This window comes from Habropoda laboriosa, unplaced genomic scaffold (genome assembly GCF_001263275.1).
Source record: "Habropoda laboriosa isolate 0110345459 unplaced genomic scaffold, ASM126327v1 scaffold64, whole genome shotgun sequence".
Lineage (NCBI taxonomy): Eukaryota > Metazoa > Arthropoda > Insecta > Hymenoptera > Apidae > Habropoda > Habropoda laboriosa.
Window position 1 is genome coordinate 445,635 of NW_017100183.1, and position 16,922 is coordinate 462,556.

General features: G+C 44.9%; 2 protein-coding genes across 3 annotated transcripts in view; both read left to right on the forward strand.

Moving 5' to 3' along the window:
* LOC108579270 (E3 ubiquitin-protein ligase MYLIP) overlaps positions 1-2,857 on the forward strand; it is a 40,485-nt gene extending 37,628 nt beyond the window's left edge. Inside the window, exons 3-7 of the mRNA XM_017942774.1 lie at positions 890-1,130; positions 1,208-1,377; positions 1,447-1,663; positions 1,727-1,924; positions 1,987-2,857. Coding sequence (XP_017798263.1) covers positions 890-1,130; positions 1,208-1,377; positions 1,447-1,663; positions 1,727-1,924; positions 1,987-2,319 — 1,159 coding nt within the window. The 3' untranslated portion in view covers positions 2,320-2,857. The remainder of the gene's footprint in view (positions 1-889; positions 1,131-1,207; positions 1,378-1,446; positions 1,664-1,726; positions 1,925-1,986) is intronic.
* A 3,625-nt stretch (positions 2,858-6,482) lies between these two features.
* The window catches only part of LOC108579269, a 45,180-nt gene continuing 34,740 nt past the window's right edge, over positions 6,483-16,922 (forward strand). Inside the window, exons 1-7 of one of the 2 annotated variants that reach the window (XM_017942772.1) lie at positions 6,483-6,736; positions 8,044-8,939; positions 9,459-9,715; positions 9,836-10,476; positions 10,570-10,761; positions 10,847-11,531; positions 11,619-11,715. In XM_017942772.1, coding sequence (XP_017798261.1) covers positions 8,153-8,939; positions 9,459-9,715; positions 9,836-10,476; positions 10,570-10,761; positions 10,847-11,531; positions 11,619-11,715 — 2,659 coding nt within the window. In that variant the 5' untranslated portion in view covers positions 6,483-6,736; positions 8,044-8,152. Of the gene's footprint in view, positions 6,737-7,393; positions 7,433-8,043; positions 8,940-9,458; positions 9,716-9,835; positions 10,477-10,569; positions 10,762-10,846; positions 11,532-11,618; positions 11,716-16,922 lie in introns of those variants that run through there. The other variant, XM_017942773.1, reaches the window with a different exon arrangement.

Consider the following 16,922-nt stretch of genomic DNA (forward strand, 5'->3'; position numbering starts at 1 on the left):
TTGGATAATTGGGGGCAATAAAGAGGTGAAAAGGACGAAAGGGGAGCCGTGATAATGGGAAAGTTGGAGGAATTCCGTTGTGCGAGTTCTGCGGCTGGAGAAGAAAATGAGCCGGTAACTGCGATATCGCTCGGAAACGGAGATACAGCCAGAGCTTCCGAACTAAATTTCGCCAAGTAAATCGAGTTCCACGGTTAGACGTTACAGCCGCGCCGAGATTAAATTCAAATAATAATATTAGCTGGCACGCTTCTCGCATAATTTCTGAAATACCGATCGGTTGCAACTCTTGGTGCATTTCAAACTTATTATTACGAAAGAGATTGTTTATAAAACGGCGGTTCCAACGGCTATTATACCAGCCTTTATTACTACCAAGAAAACTTGGTCGAGTCGAGTTTTCCGAATTTCCACCAGCTCGTCGACGGCTCGTAGAAAATCCATTTACCGCGATAAACGGTGAAATGATCGGTTAACGACCTACTGAATATTTATGCGTTTCCAAATCGGAACGTGCCGTTGACACGCCTCGTATTATCGGTATGGGTGTATAAATGTTGATTTGTACAATACTTGGGGACGGTTGTACTTGCAACGCGAATGGCCGCATTGAAATTATCACGGTCGAACGAAACGCGCGAAGACGCAAAACCGTTATCGAAGCAACTTTATATTAGCGGGAAGTTTTCGGGTGGTGTCGGTAGGAATTGAAGCTGAAGTAAGAGTGAAGGAAAATACGATGCCACGAATCGTCGATCGAAGACAAATACGGGGGATCGTGTTGGAATCGGAGGCGGGGAAAAGGAAGAGACCGGGAGGAAGTTGCGATGACAAAAGTCACTTGATTCCTGTTTAGTTGGACTTCTATTTATAATTCTTCTTCTTGCAGGCATCAGTTCTACTTGCACTCTCGTTTGGAACTACTCGAGGGCAGATTAAAAGTGTCAGACTGGGGTTCTGTGGCTCGGTTGGTAGCGTTGATAGCGCAAGCCGACGGCGGTGATTACGACGCGTTATCGCCACCGCATGCACTTTACTCGCAATGTTGTGAAATTCAACCGGCGGAACCGTGCGGACCGAAGCCTCAGGATTTCCTCTACAGGATCGTTCAACAGCACAAGGAAATCAAGGTTCGAGCCTATTTCCCTCCACCGAGGACTGTGTTGCTCTTTTCTAACCAATTCTATCGTTTGTATTCCGTTTTCAGGGCATGAAAACGTCCACCGCCGAGTATTGGCTGTTAAAAGAGATATCGAATTTGGATACGTTCGGCCAGGAGATGTTTCACAGTAAATTCGGCTACAACGGAGTGTCGATGATCGGTGTCGGGCCTCACGGTATCACGGTCTATCGTAATCACGACGAAGAAACGCAAAAGTAGGTAGAAGGGCGAAACTTTAGCCGATGACGCAACGTGTAATGCCGCGTTGTCTCTTTACTTTACAGCATACCGTATACGGCGATACAAAGCGCAACGTCTCAGCGTCGAATGTTTCATTTGGTTTACCTTTCTCTCGACGGTGAGGAGACTTCGTTGAACTTTAAATTAGATTCGAGTCAATCGGCCAGTGGACTTTACCGGGCGATCACCGAGAAGCACGCGTTTTACAGTTGCGAGACAGTGAGAAGCGCGGTGACTGCTCAATTTATACGCGACTTGAAGGTAACTGGGAGGGAGGAGAGGAGGTTGCATTTTGTAATTATTAAACGGGTTCGTTTTCCACAGGGCACTATAATCTCGATATTCAACGAAGACTCGACGTTGGGAAAGAAATACGTGTTCGACATCCGCAGGACGTGCCGAGAGGTGTACGATAACGCGAGACGCGCTCTTTACTGCGAGGCCGCGACCGTCAGGTTACCGGAGGAGAAGGACGTTTTGGGGAAGCACGACTGCGGGGAGTGCGAGGATCCCAAGTGCAAGGTATTTCGAGACACGACGAAGAGGGGAGAACAACTGTTTGATGAGACTGTTTCAACTTGCAGGAATCTCGGGAATGTCTGGCAAGATTATTGGACGCGATGCTGTGCCGCATTTGCATGGATCGTAGTTTAGACACCGCCCTGTTCCCCTGCGGGCACGCGGTCGCCTGTTTAGATTGCGCTAGGCGTTGCGAGCGTTGTCCTCTGTGCCGTGCGGACATCGACCATTGTCGAACGATATATCTCCCGATCGAGCTAACGCACGTCGATAAGCACAATCCGAAATTGCTCTCGGAATCCATCGAGCCTGTCTACGGGAGCGCGTCCACCGAGGAGATTCAGAAGAGGGCTTTGGTAACCGAGAGCTCCCTGGTGATAAACGGTAACGATATTTGAGAACGCCGCCACGCCGCCACGCCATTCGACGCGTTTCAGAGATTCTTCTCGAGAATCTTCGCTTGCCAGAGCGAGAGAACGCTCTGAATTCACTTCACCTCTCCTCCTCCCCTCCCTTCTCCAGTAGTATTAAGTATCATTGTCTCTCTTGAACCTTCTTCAGACTTTACGAAAGGGTCGACGACGACCTCTTTCCTCCCTCTTTTTCTTTTTTTCTTTCGCATCGTCAAAAACATTCGCGCGATTCGTCGATACTGTGATGGAAAAAAAAAAAACAAAAAAAAAACGAAATTACTATCGTTTAAATACTTATCCAACTATTTATAACGATCTTACGATGTTAATAACGATGTTATCTCGATACTCCTTAATTAAATATTGAGTCTTAATTGTGCGACCGACAAGTGCTATTAGCAGCATTGATCTCCGAAGAAAACAAACAAACAGTGCTGCCGTTATTTTCACGAAAGAGTAGTATAATTTATATTAATGCAAAATTCAACGCGTCCTATGTAGATTTTGATTTTTATCCACTGTCCAACCAATAAGTTTCTCTCTCTCTCTCTCTCTCTTTCACATATACTTTTGTTCCTCTTAGATAGATTGCATACTTTTCTTTCCTCTTCTCTCGTACGTATCAACTTTCATTTAGATATGGCATCGGGCCACCGGGGTCGAGAGTTTTATTAAAACCAGCGACCCTTCGTATTTTTAATATAGTGTACGTTATTCATTACGCATACGCGGTATCGTTTAAAAAACGACCGCTGTGATGCTGCTCCCTTCTTGTCGCGGATGTTTCATTCGAATACGAATTAGGATACGAATTAGCGCCGTGTGCAAAGTTTCGACAAAGCACTGTCGAGATGTTTGTAGGATTGCAATCGTGGGAATCGGTAACGCGTTACGTGATATTTCCTTTTGGAACGTCCTGTACGAGAAGGAAATCTTGTTATGGTAATATCTGTTTATATGTACATAAGAAACGAGATAACCCGCGATAGGGTGCAGCGAGTAAAAGTCACGAGTTCACCAAATGCCAAATCTGATTTAACAAACTCAGTGCGAATGCCATCTTTCAAGTAACAGAGTCATAATAAAAGGAATACGTATGTTAATTGATGTGTTTTACACGCGAAACGTTTGTTTGCGCACGCACCACGGTGACGGTTGCCGGCGGGGTATAAAAGACGGACGGAGAGTACGCGGCGATTCATTCGCCGTCGCCAGTTCGCAAGTTATTACTATTCCCGTCACCTTTGCAACGTCTCGCACCGATTTTCTGCTGCAGAACGTGGATAATCGCTCGGCGAGCTCAGCTCGCTTGTATTTTTCGCAACTCCGTGGATCGCTTGAATTTCTGTGAGAGTAGGATCTTCTTTCTTATTTTCTCTCTTCGATTTACCTTTCTCGTTGATTAGAAATAAGTGAACTAAATTCTCCCACCATGAGAAAAGAAGCTTCCAACTCCGTCCTAATGTTTTACATAATATTGTTGTATTTACTCTAAAGTTTTTCAGATCACTTTCACTAAGTGCATTAATTATATTAACACCATTTTTATGGTATCGCCCTCTCCTTGGATCATTCCTCTCCTTCCCTTGAAAGGTTCTGGAATAATTTTTGTTAATTTGTCAATTTCACGAATGTCGGAAAATTTCCATTCAGTTGTTGGGTTTAAATCCAAGTTGTCGGGTGTGATGTCTTTAGTAATCCCATCCTTAAAAACGCTAAACCGGTATTGATCAAGATGGATCTATCTACTTCTGTAGCCGTAGGTGAGAGGATTTTATGGGTTGGGTTCGTAAAGAAAATTTGTCCATTATGCTTAACGGGCAACTCGTTGTTGTAACATTTCTGATCGTTTAACTTAGTTATATTCGGCTGAGATTTAATAATATATGTATAGATCACCTCTCCTCGAATAAGCGCTGAATAACTTGGATTTCCTTTGTAATTTCGGTTACATTCCTTTTAACATTAACACAACCACCTGTGTCTTTTGTAGAAATTGTTTGAATTAACGGGTTATCGTTCTGAGTTTGAAAAGCTACATCGATGAAAGACGTAAGCTGAAGGATAAGAAACATTTGAACTATTCCCCTCTCACTGACTATTCTCTCTCCACGCAAGCATGCGCGCGCGCGCGCGCAAGAAAAGGCTGTTTCCGAATCAAAAGAAAGAATAGAATGCAAACGTTTTACCGATGCGAGCGAACATTTACGTATTATTTATATTATCCTTACGCGGGATATATCATTCTCCTTTCTGGTCCCCTCGATCGACGACACTTTTATCGCTACCATCGACCGAGCTCGTTCGTCGAACGCGTCTGTAGGTAGCATTTTATGAATCTTGCGGGTGTATGTTGAAACAGAGGATGCTAGGGAGAATGAAAGACAAAGAAATCGTTATAGTCATTCATCAATGCAAACCAGATCTAGTTTATAATTATTTATAAGGAAAGAAAATAATAGCGTTTATATAATAAACACCAAGTACTACGTTTAGTGACAATTAAATCGACAACATTCTCGTTAAATCAACGTAGCGTAATCCCTCTTTTCCTGACAGCTTTAGCGCTTATACATACATATACGTATATACACCGAAACTGTTTCCTTTAGTTCCCTTTAGTACTTTTGTATCCTACTGTTGAGAAAATTGTGATTACGCTGCTCCTTCAAGTCAAATATCCATTCGAGTGATTCTTTAGAGACGCAAACGTGTAACAAGTGTACGTACAACGATAGTTCAACCACAAAGAAAATGGAAATATTTTCTCGAAAATTTTCTAACTACGTCTCGTCGCTCACGTGTACATGCTCGTTCGTCGTTGATGGGCTTTTACGCGTTAGGAGTGTGCTATCGAAAACTGTTTTATAATTTACAACAGTCTGCGGACATTAGGAAAGAAAGGAAACGAAAATTTCTACCACTGTTTATTCGATGTATGTAAGTTTAATAATAACGACAACAATAACACCGTTACGATAAGGAAAACAACAAATTTTTGTGATTAACTCTCTGCATAAATGAGTACACGGGAAAAATTCGAAATCACTGTAGTTGGTAGATCTGTATGGTAGAAATGAAAGATATCGGAGAGAATGGATTTCAAAGAATTATCATTTGCAAAGAGTATTTTTAAAGTATTTCCAATTATTTTTTAGTATTATATCAGGATTCCACTTGAACGGTGGTTTATACATATGAGACCGACACAATCTATGAAAAATAATTTTTAGCATTATAAAGGTACAGTGTCCCAACCTGTTGATTAAATACTATGAAATATTAATCGTTGTACACCTTTTATTCCCATTTATTCCTTATCTATACCTCGCAGTTTCGATAAAAAGAGCGTTCTATACTTGATAATTCAAGTGTAGAGAAATCTCACCTTGGTGTATACATAATTGGTCGGTATGTCGATAACATTTTTCACAAACGCTACAATTTTTCATCATTTCTCGCGGGTCAAATTTAATGGAAACGAGAAGTGAACGCACGTTATTTTTTACTTCCTTATTTTTCATTTTAACGAATATCACGTATACGTGAATGAATCGATAATGGGTTTAATGATACACACGCGAGTTGTGGCCAATAAAGATTCATTTCGAAACTAAACTTTTTGTAATCGAAAGTAAACGTTCGTAACAGAAGGAAAAGCATAAGCATTGTTGAAGAGGGAAACGAGTAGGCTAGTTGATAGATAATTAGATCAACTGTACTAGTTAATGTATAATTTAGAATAATTTCTAGAATTATTCGATATCTCGTGGATATTAGGAGACTGATTCGGAAGTGAGAATTTTCAGAAGAACAACGAAAATCTTGACGTACGATGTTTGTAGAAAAATAGAACGGGGTGGTGAGATAGTGATTGAAATTTCATGGCAGTAGTTGCAGAGTAAAAAATTTCAAATATAGCGCCGAATTATTCTTAGTGGCAGTTCAGTTGGAAGTTGTTAGATTTGCGCATGCGTTGTACGGTTTGATTGGTTGATGCAGCGGCATTGTCATATGACGAAGCTGCGTGGCATCATGGGAAGCAGATCGCAATTTTGCAACATGGCGGTGAATTGAGCCAAAGTCGCGGTGCTGTGCCATCAGAAAATGTATTTTTCATAGTCGCGCAACCTCTTTTATTATACTTTTCATGTATGCGACAGTGTAATACGGATTCGGGACGTGTTAGACGATACACGGTGCATGTAAATATGAGTGTAACGAAGCACAACGTTATTTCGAAGGTGACACCCCGCAACTCGGTGTGGTGCTCGAGCACGTATGGCAGAGACTAGAATCTGAGATAAGGAAGCTCTGCTTCGCCTAAGTAATACGTATCGCCAATCAAAATTACCACCACAAAGTAGCGATGCGGTGGTTACCTCTGTCGAACTGTGAAAACGTGAGTGTTTTATGTAAAACGTAATGTGTGCATACGAAAGTGCCGTGGCTGCGTATTTCGGTAGCGAGGAAAGTGTACGGCTGCCTTGTATGCGATATCCAATATCCCTTTTCTACCTTTCTTCCGTTCGTTTACCCCATGAAAATTCCTTCGATCGTGCCGTAAATGGCTTCGATCTTAAATCCTTCCGACAAACTTCACTCGAATCGTGAAAACTTTAATGTACAAATCGGTTCTATCGAATGTGCCACCATTGCGTTAAATATTTTTCACCAGCTCGCAATTCCTCCGTTTTCCTAAAGAAAAGTCTCAAGTGTACGATCAAATTAACGTCGTTTCTTCGTTCTCATTGGTAACTGTGTTCTCGTTATTGAAAAATGCATAATCCGATCGATTTGTTCAAAAGTGCTTACCTTTGTGCTTTGCTCGTGTTTCTTCCTTACCTGTGCTTAAATCATCGTCTACGTTGAATCGTTGTGTGAACTGAAATTAAACGTGAACGTCTATCAGTCGTTTTTCTACTATTACCGATATCCGAAAAAGTGTTTTATGGTCGGTGTCGGTAAACGTCGATGTAGCAACGCTCCAAAAATACCACATGTTACGGTATTCTAAAAGCATCGCACGTTGCAATGCTTCACTAACGATAAGTGTGTATGACGGTTAACAATACGTTGTGTTTATTATTCCGAATCGGTATTTTATACGAATTAACGACACTTTGACAATCTAGTCCGCGATTCGGTAACAAGTTGAAAATCTATGGAACATTTTGTCGAATTCTTCAATTATCTACATTTTCCATCTAGTTACTTTTCGCTTAGACGCAATATTCTCTATCTCTGTTGTATTTGTATTGAAACAAAGTACAGGAAGATTACATCCATGCCAATTGATTTTATTTAAATTAAATAGAATTAGGGAGGAGACTTGAGAGCCTTTAAAGCACAAAATTAGTCGTATAACCTATCAAGTTATCAATGAATGTTACGCAAGTAAATAAGTTTGTTTTGATGTATTAAATAATTGAACGTTTTCTCAACGTTCAACGAAGGATGCGGTCAGAGCTACACCAGAATAAACTGATTTGCATACAATAAAGTTTCCTAAATGCTTCAAAACAATGTCCCTTCTGTCCTTATATATTTTTCATCTCGTATAATATTCAGATGTAACACATCCATTGTACAAGCCGCTATTGTTACATCCTCCTTTAAAATGTACAATAATAATGATCATAACAATAATAACAACAACTAACAGAGCATAAGAATTTTCTACTAATTCAAGTGTTTTTGTGCTTTCAGATATTTGCAAAATTCAAAAACTTTGTCAAACATAATCACTTGTGATTGTATATGCGTGCCAAACAAAGATATATAAAAGGGCATTGAAAAGACCCAATGGTTTCCTGACATGATGGAAAGTAAACTGTACGTGAAAAATGAGCCGGGACTTGATGGGCAATCGCTTGCAAATCCACAAGCAAACCCACCTTCCGAGGATACCGGAGGAGCCAGGGTTTGTTTTGTTTGTGGTACTGTAGGCCATGGTGAACAATATTGGCTGAAAGTAAAACCAAGTCCAGGCGGTGCGCCAAATGAACCTTACTTTCCATTTCTCGAATCCCATGAACCACCTGCTGGCTACCGTGGCGAAGGAGCTAGAAGTGGAGCAGTGAAGGCGTGCAGTCTCTGCTACGCCTTGCTGTTACAACAATGGGAGAGTTACGAACAGGATGCCAGACCTCATAGTCAACGAATTTATTGGCTGAAAAGATGCGACGGCGGTCCGTTTACGGGAGCCGAGATGGCCCTTCAGGGAGAATACGCGGCTCAAGTTTTGGGCTTAACTAACGACCAAACCTCGCAGCTCAGACCGGAAAATCGACCGGTAGGAATTTCTCCGCGACTTCCGCCAACAAATTCGCCATCGCCTAGAGTGGAACAAACAAGACCACCGTCGAATTCCATTGAACTGCCAAGACCACATTCTAACACGGCAGAAACGCACAGACATTTAGAACAAGCAAGGGTTACAATGGAATCTCCCCATCAAAGACTGCAATCGCCGCACCAGAGGTTACAAAGTCCTCGACAACCTGTAGAAGATTCAAGAATATCCAACGAAGCGGCATTGGATTTAAGACACGCACCCAGGAGTTCACCTGCACCACAACCAACTTTACCACCACAACCTCAACGTAAGTCCAAGTTTATCGAATAACATTACGTTGTTTATACTTTCTGCCGCACCGATCAACTTTTCTTCTCTCGATCGATTTTGTCAACGACAATTTTCACCTTTCACGATTTCTACGTTATAAGTGAAATATAAACATTTGTACGAATAACTATTAAAGATGTTCATAATGGATATTCTGATTTCAAGCTTGTATGTGCGTGTAACTTGTTCGACCTCTCGAGATATCTAATTCGGCAGATCCGATCGTTTGGCTTGTTTCATTGATAAATAGGTCGGTTGAAAGTCGACCTATCGAAACAGCAGAAACTACGTACGACGAAAGTACAACATTGTCGTTCCGTATTTAAAGCGGAGCGATAATGTCGTAGAAATTGCGAGGTCAAAGTAGGCCACGTGCAATACAATAGCAATCTGTTCGAGGCGCGTGTTTAACCAACTGCTTACAACCATTCTTGACGCTTACGCGTATATAATTATCAATGAATTATTTAATGATCGTTTGATCGAACGGTTACAGCCATTTATAGCGGTGGGTCGTCGTCGAGTGCCGGCACTGATATCTTAGATCTTTCGATGCCAGATAAAAATTCAGTTACGGAAGTCTGTTACGTATGCGGGGATGAATTCAAAAGAGGGTCACTTAGTCATATTGCAGCAAAACCACTGCCAACTCCGCCACATCCTTCTGCCAGTCCTCCGCCATTTTTTCCTTCGCTAATGCTTCATCCAAGACCAAGCAGAAGCCGACCGATGGACAGTGCTGGTCGTGTACAGGTGTGTGTTTGTGTATATATATATATATATGTATCTTTTTCCGCATTGTTTTTACGATGAAAAATTTATACAACTTGAACGGTGCTGTACTAAAGGAATGTCATCTCCTTTTGATCACAGGCCTGCTCAGCGTGTCAAAATCATCTTCTGTTGCAATGGAAGGCATATACGCTACAAGGAGTGCCGCACGGCGATCGGAATTACACGCTCCGTAAACGACAAGCACCTGCAATGGATACAACTACCTTTATCTGTTATACTTGCGCTCTTGAGTACCCTTCGTCCAGTATTAGACTTCTTTACTGCTGTCCTAATCCCGAGAAGGAGGCGTACTATCCTTTTATATATTCCCTGAGACCTCCGCCAGGAGCTAGTCCCATTAGTCCTCAGGGAATGGTGCAAGTTTGCTCCATTTGTTACAAAGCTATACCGCAGAAGCAGCAAGTATTCGGTGGAGAAAATCACGAGGCTCAATCGTCGTCGGGGCAGAGCGTGGATTTTCGACAACAGGGCCCTTCCCCGCGGCCCGCTGTAGCCAAGTCTCCGGCTAATTCCGCCGGTAGCGATATTCGTTTCAAACCGTACGATTTAAACAAATCGAGCGTTGCCACGAACAAGCTACGCTGCGCGGTAAAAGCATCGAATCCTGGGCAGCGAAACTCCCCGAACAACGGTCCTGCTGAGAACGGAACTGTTGCTCTCGGCCAAAACTATAGGTGCTATATTTGTGAGAGACTGTATCCTCGCTCTCACATGGAATGGTACGGTGATTCTGGATCGAGCGTTATTTTCTTTTCGTGTAATTGCTAATTGTTCGCTAATCGTTTTGGTGTGTTTGTTTTTGTCACCGGAAGGTTGTCTACGAGTCCAGAAGGAATGAATTCGCACGCTATGCATTTTCCGTGTTTAAGGGGAATGGCACGTACTTCGGAAAATGCCTGTATGGATAGTCACGGCAGAGTGTTAGCTTGTAGTCACTGTGTGAATCATCTTGCCCAACAGTGGGAAAACATGGATGCTGAACGAGTTCCTTTAGAACGTCGCAGGTTAGTTGCCGAATTATTTAGTTCATGTTCATGGTTATTGGGAAAAGTATTTCGGTGGTTGACGCTACTTTGTAACATTCCTCAGGTATGATATTCCTAGTCCACATCCAAACGGCGATGTGAACCGATCGATCGCCACCCCACCGAGTTCTAGTTCAGACCGAACGTTTGGTAGTAATCCAGGCACATCGAGTAGTTCCATATATTGTTTCCTATGTGGCTTGCATAGCGATTTAACTCTGGCAAGAGTGTTGTACGGTCGTCCTCAGGGTCGTAACGCACCGTTTTTTCCGGAATTATTACGCCATCAGTCTCCACCGAACGCCGAGCAGCTTAGGGAGGATGGTTCTGCGCTAGTATGCACTTTCTGCTATCATTCTCTTTTGGCGCAGTGGCGTAGATACGAATCTCTTCCTAGTGGTCAACAAGTGAACGCCGCGGAAAGGCAGTACAACACGCACGACTACTGCTGTTACGTTTGCGGTATTACCACGTACAGAAAACGAGTGAGAGCGTTACTCGTGAAAGATTTTCCCTTCTTAAGGTATCACAGACAACCGGAGAAAAGTTTGTTGTTGGAAAACGGGGACTTTGCGGTGGTCTGTTTAGATTGTTACGAAACATTGCGCACTCAAAGTCTCGAATACGAACGATGGGGTTTACCCGTTGAAAAACGCGAATACAATTGGATAGTGCAACCTCCACCACCAGAAGACAGCCCGGATGCGACTGTCGCGAGATTGCCATCCGGTGAAAGGTCCGAGAAGGTGGTGAGTCGTTTTCGAACAATTATAAATCATCAACGCGGAGATGAACAAATAATTAACCAACATGGAACATTTATGTTGATCGCGCAGGTCCCGTCGACGTTAACGGTGAAACCTGCACGGAAAAACTGTTCCCCCAAGGCCCCAGATAAAAAAGTTCCCGCTAAGGTTCCAGAAAAAGAACAAGGTATGTGGCACATTTTTCTCCGATCCGCGATTTTTACTTGAAATCTTCGTTTAAAGGGAAATACGCGATTATTCCTTATTTACTATCGCGCTCCGTGCATTTTCTCATCTTGCGATCTTGCGTACTTTTTACGTCTACATGTTTACGTGTGTAGAACGATTAAGCGTGCAAGTGTTCCAGATAACGAAAAATGTTCCGTGGTCAAACATATTTGCCAGACGCGCTAAGGTTATCCTTTTACGTTCGAACGTTATCTCGCGCGTAAACATTCACCTCTTCGGAGATATATAAGTTGAATGCTTTACGTCGCGTTGCGTCTTCTTCTTTTTCCCCTATATCAACAGTTCAACTTGAAATTTTAATCCTGCGATACTAATTGACCAAATTAATTCACCACCGTGGCTAAAGTTAACGCAACGCGCATATTTTTCACCTCTGCCTCGTACAGACAGTAGCGGGCACATACATACATACGTACTTGAACAAAGACACGACATACTGGGGACGCGGGGGCGATCGGTACAGCAGAAAGGATAGAGGCAAGGGATGAGTGGACGAGACGTGAGTAGAGCTCTTAAAAATCCAACAGACAAAAGGATACCGACGGTGTTGCGAAGCTTCCAAGAGGAATTCACACCTTCCTTCCCCCCCCCCCTTTTTTTTTGTTTCGAGAAAATATCTTTATCGGTACGCGATTGCCCGAGGTTACGATCAATCCAAAATTCTTTTCAACTTTTCACATTCGTACTCTCTCAAAATTTTCACTCGAGAACCTTGTTTAACGTTGAATTATCAAAAATCGTCGCAAGTATTTCTTAATTTCGTAAAAAAAAAAAAGAAGAGGGTAGCACGTAGGTATATTTCCCGAGGAAAGAAAATCCTGCCCCGGCAAGCTGCTTTCCAGCTTCGCTGCTCTTAGCTCGTAGCACTTCTTCTAATTTCGTTCTTTTTTACCGTACCAAAAGGTAGGTTTCTCGGAGTGTATACGTCAGCGTAAAGTTACGACTTCCAACAGAAACGAAACAGATAGGAAAATATCTAGATAATTAGACAAGCAATCGCGATAAAGCCATATTGAAACTCTGTCGTTTGATACGTGAAACTCACTCGAGTTTCGAGATATCGGGAAGATTTGTTTGGAGACGCACCGCGCATGTTTCCTTGGTGCCGCGCAAATACATAAAATCTAGGACTTGCGTTTACGCGTTGAAACGGGCGGAGGTAAAAGTAAAGGTAATCGTAAGGTAGGGAGTACGCATCGGGGAGGAAATAGCGTTTACACGGAACACGATCGGCGAGATCAGGAGGTCGATTAAGGTCGGTGGACGTGGCTTAGAGCAAGTAGGTGGTTGGAAGCGTTGGAGGGACTTAACGCGCGAGGGTTTGGTAGCTGTGCTCGTTCACAGTGAAAGAGGGTAAGTGGAGAAGAGCGAGACCAGGAAGGAGGGTGCAATGGAGAAATAGAAGGAGGAGGAGGGGCTGGAGGAGAAAGAGCAAACGCCCGCAGCGTGACACCGCATTGCGCCCACTTGCCAACCCGCCCAACACCTAAATTCGAATTAGGGAACCGGCCCTGTCGTTTCTCGTCAACACGACTCTCCTGTCCCCTGATAAACGTACAGACAGGATGTCATCGTCTCCTCCTCCTCCTCCTCCTCCTTATACCTATATATATATATACATATATACACGTGCATAAAGGAAGAAGGCAGAGAGAGAAAGGGGGATCGGTGTGTATGTATACGTATATACACACAGAGGTAATTTCTATCCTTTGCGACCCTCCTTTACTCTACCCCTGCCCCCATGTCTCCCCCTGCCCCTCGCTCTCTCGCTCACCGGCAGAGCAATCAGAGGGAGAGAGGCGAAGAGCTCGTTTTCCTCTTCCTTTGGGGATCGATATCAACGTTATCGACTGCTTTTCTCGCTCCTTGTCGCTCGGAGTACTACATCGAGATTGCTCATGTATTCTCGGCAGGCGTACAGCCAAAAGGCTCGATTTCGGCGGACATTTTCTACCGTGAGATCGGTGCCAGGTCTCAACCGAGCTCTCCCTCTTTTCCAAACGGCTGATCGTCTCGCGAAGTTTGTCGCTTTAATCGGACAACCGCGAGACGATTATTTCCATTTTGATTAATACCAGGCCGCTGTACACGTAGCCCGCGTTATTCTGCATGCGCCCTCTTAACGCGGTGCGCGCGGTCCCTCTGTTGGATCGCGTTAATAATTAACCACCGACTGGCGTGGAAAGTAGCTTTTGCCAGCACTCGCAGCTACCTCTACGGTTCGCTTCATTTCGAGTAACATTCTGGTTACGCTCTCTCTTCTGCTTACCGATGCAGCTAACGTAAAATTCCCTGTCTTTCCCGCGACGCTTTTTTCACGAATTACTTCGACGGGGAGAGGAAAATTTCAGGAATTTTCTCCGATACCGATACCGCGGACGAAAAATCTTGGTTCATCGGAATCGCGATGCTATCTGTTCTGGTTCGCGTAGTACAAAAAGCTGACGCGAACCAGAATAGATATCATCTGATATAAACGTCTGTTTGTAGCTCGCGGAAATCAAACGGTACTGTGTAGAGAAATATTCGTGGAAATTGACTCGGTGGAATAAAAAAATAATCAAACTGTCGGCGTGTTTGTGATCGACGACACGAAACCAGATACGAATGGTACGTGAGCGCGAAAGTGTTGAGGAAACGGTAAAACGCGCGCGAGGTTCGTCATCGGAAAGGTGAATCATCGTGGGCGTCGCACGTGCAGCGGTGGCGTCGCTCGCTCGACCGTGATAAAAATAATACGACTTATTAGCTGCGGGAGGTTGGCAGTGTCATCGAAGGGATACGGCGAACTGGGACGGTAACGGGAACGCTGGCGAACGAGGGGTGAGCACAGGATCGGAGATTGGCCGGAGAGAAGGTGAACGAAAGGCCGAAATAGAGAGAGAGAGAGAGAGAGAGAAGAGGGTTGGTTGGTCAGGATATGGGTAGAGGTGGAAAAGGACGGCGTGCCGCGAGAGAAGAAGAAGCACGAGAAGGGGAAGTTCTCTGTCGCCGGCACGCATTGATTTTGCTCGACAGACAGCCGCCTGTTGGGTTCTCTGACTCGGGAACCTAACTGTTCGCCGCTCGCATACACCGTCTTCCTCCTCTCGGCCTCTCGGCCTCTCGCCCTTTCAGCCTTTTCCCCTCTCGACGCGTCTCGGCTGTTACTTGCCGATCGCGTCAACCTACTCGATACCTAGAAAACTCACTTTTCCTTATCGCGTCGCGTTCGTACTTGTTGCTGTCACGCTCTATTCGATCGTGTACCGGATAAACGGAACGGTCGCGACTCTCTTTTAATTCGCGGACATTCGAAACGTTTGGAAAGAATACGCCGGTGGTTATTGGGTCGACGATAAACTTTAATAGCCGTATCAGTTTATTGGAGCAGCGGCGTTTCGAACACCACGCACGCGTCTCTTGGTGTGCCTGCTACTCCTGTCCGATCTGGTGTTCCGTTGCACGTCGGAGGGGGAGATTAATTGCACGTCGAATGCGAAATGTCGTGCGACGTGGGAACGTGCGCATCGCGATACCGTTGGCCCGTATAATGCAACGCCAAGTTAATTATTCGCCGGCGAGTGTTAACCGTTTTAAACGTTAGCCTTGCGAGCAATTATCGTGTATCGACACGGTGCATCGAAAGCGAACGAACGAGACACCGTTGTAAACGTTCGTAATCGCATCGGTATATACACGACTTACGTAACGTCCAACAAGTTTGCGAAAAAAGGAACAAACACAAGTTGCAATTCGAGTCGCGTACATTTCGGTTGAATCGCTGCTTATCGCAGATCCAACCTTAGTTTCCTTTGATCGTGCATCTGCCGCGCGTCGTTCCATCGAAATTCACCAGGCGTTTCGCAATAACCTCTCGCATATATATGGATAGGGGTAATCTACGATCTTGTTCCGTTTCTCACCCCTTGTTCGCACCTTCCGCGTTTACAAAGTTCCGGGCGTCTAACGCGCGGCAACTTGCACGTTGAAGTAAGCAGCGGCGAGGAAGGGATGACGGTCGTGGTACGGTCAGACTCGACCAAGTGGCTGGATTTGAAGGAGGGGCAGAGTGAGCCGTGGAGCTATAGGGAGAGGGTGGATCGGCGACTAGGCGTTGGAAGGGAGGGAAACCAAAAGCGGCTTGCTGGTTCACAGCGTGTGCCGCTTCAGCGCCAGATGGCTTTGAAAGAGTGACAGAGTGCCCTCTTCTCGCCTATTACTCCGCGGCGGCAGCGGGTATACGGTTACGCAAGCGGCAAAGCGGCCGAGGAACCTTTCCAAATTTTTCATCCGCTTGAAAAGAAATTCTGCAGATCTCGCGATATTGGAGTGGGACAAGAGTAGTACGTGGAAAGGAGGAAAAAGAGATGGTCGTCGGCTCGTAAAAGCGATTGGCAAAGACGCGTGTAATAACGCGCGATGAGTTGCATTGGCCGAAAAGCAGCTGTCCTCCGGCTGGTCGCAGGTTCGCGTATATATCCGACTCTCTCGGTCTCTCTTTGCGAATCGGAGGATCTTGCTCGAAGCGTATTCCGTGGTGTATTCGTCGCGGCATACGATCCACGGGTAGGCAGTGGTGGGGTTGAAAGGGACACGAAGACGTACGAAGCGCGTCGAACGCGCGACTCGGCTCTTTAGTCGAGTACCAGCCACCGTTGGTGTCGTGTCGGGGTGGTCGATGCGTTCTCTGACACCACGTGAAAGAGAGAACGAGCGGTTCGTTAACGATGGGTTTTCTTTGGTACGGTGCGTAACCGGTTCGTTGTGGTCATTCGTTCGTTCGTTCGTTCGTTCGTTCGTTGGTTCGTTCTTTCGGTCGTTTGATCGCGGTGGAAAAGGCGAGCGCACGCGCAACGCGTGTTGCGGACAAAGGACAGCGATACCGACGCGCTTTAAAAGCGTCCTCTTCTCGCTCCCTCTCTCTGTCCCCTCCTCTCTGTTCCACTCGAGCAGCGCTCGTTCTCCTGTGCCGTGTGTCTCTGTTTCTCCGTCGGCTCGTTCGGCTCGCTGTCTCTCTCGGCTGTGAGGCGCGCGCGTGAAAATATATCCTGGCCGTCTGGCGGTAGCGCCGAAGCATTCAGTCAATTAGCCGTAATGGCACGACCTGCCGCGTCGGTCTCGGCCAATTAAGTGGTGATTAGTGCGCGGAACTCTACCATC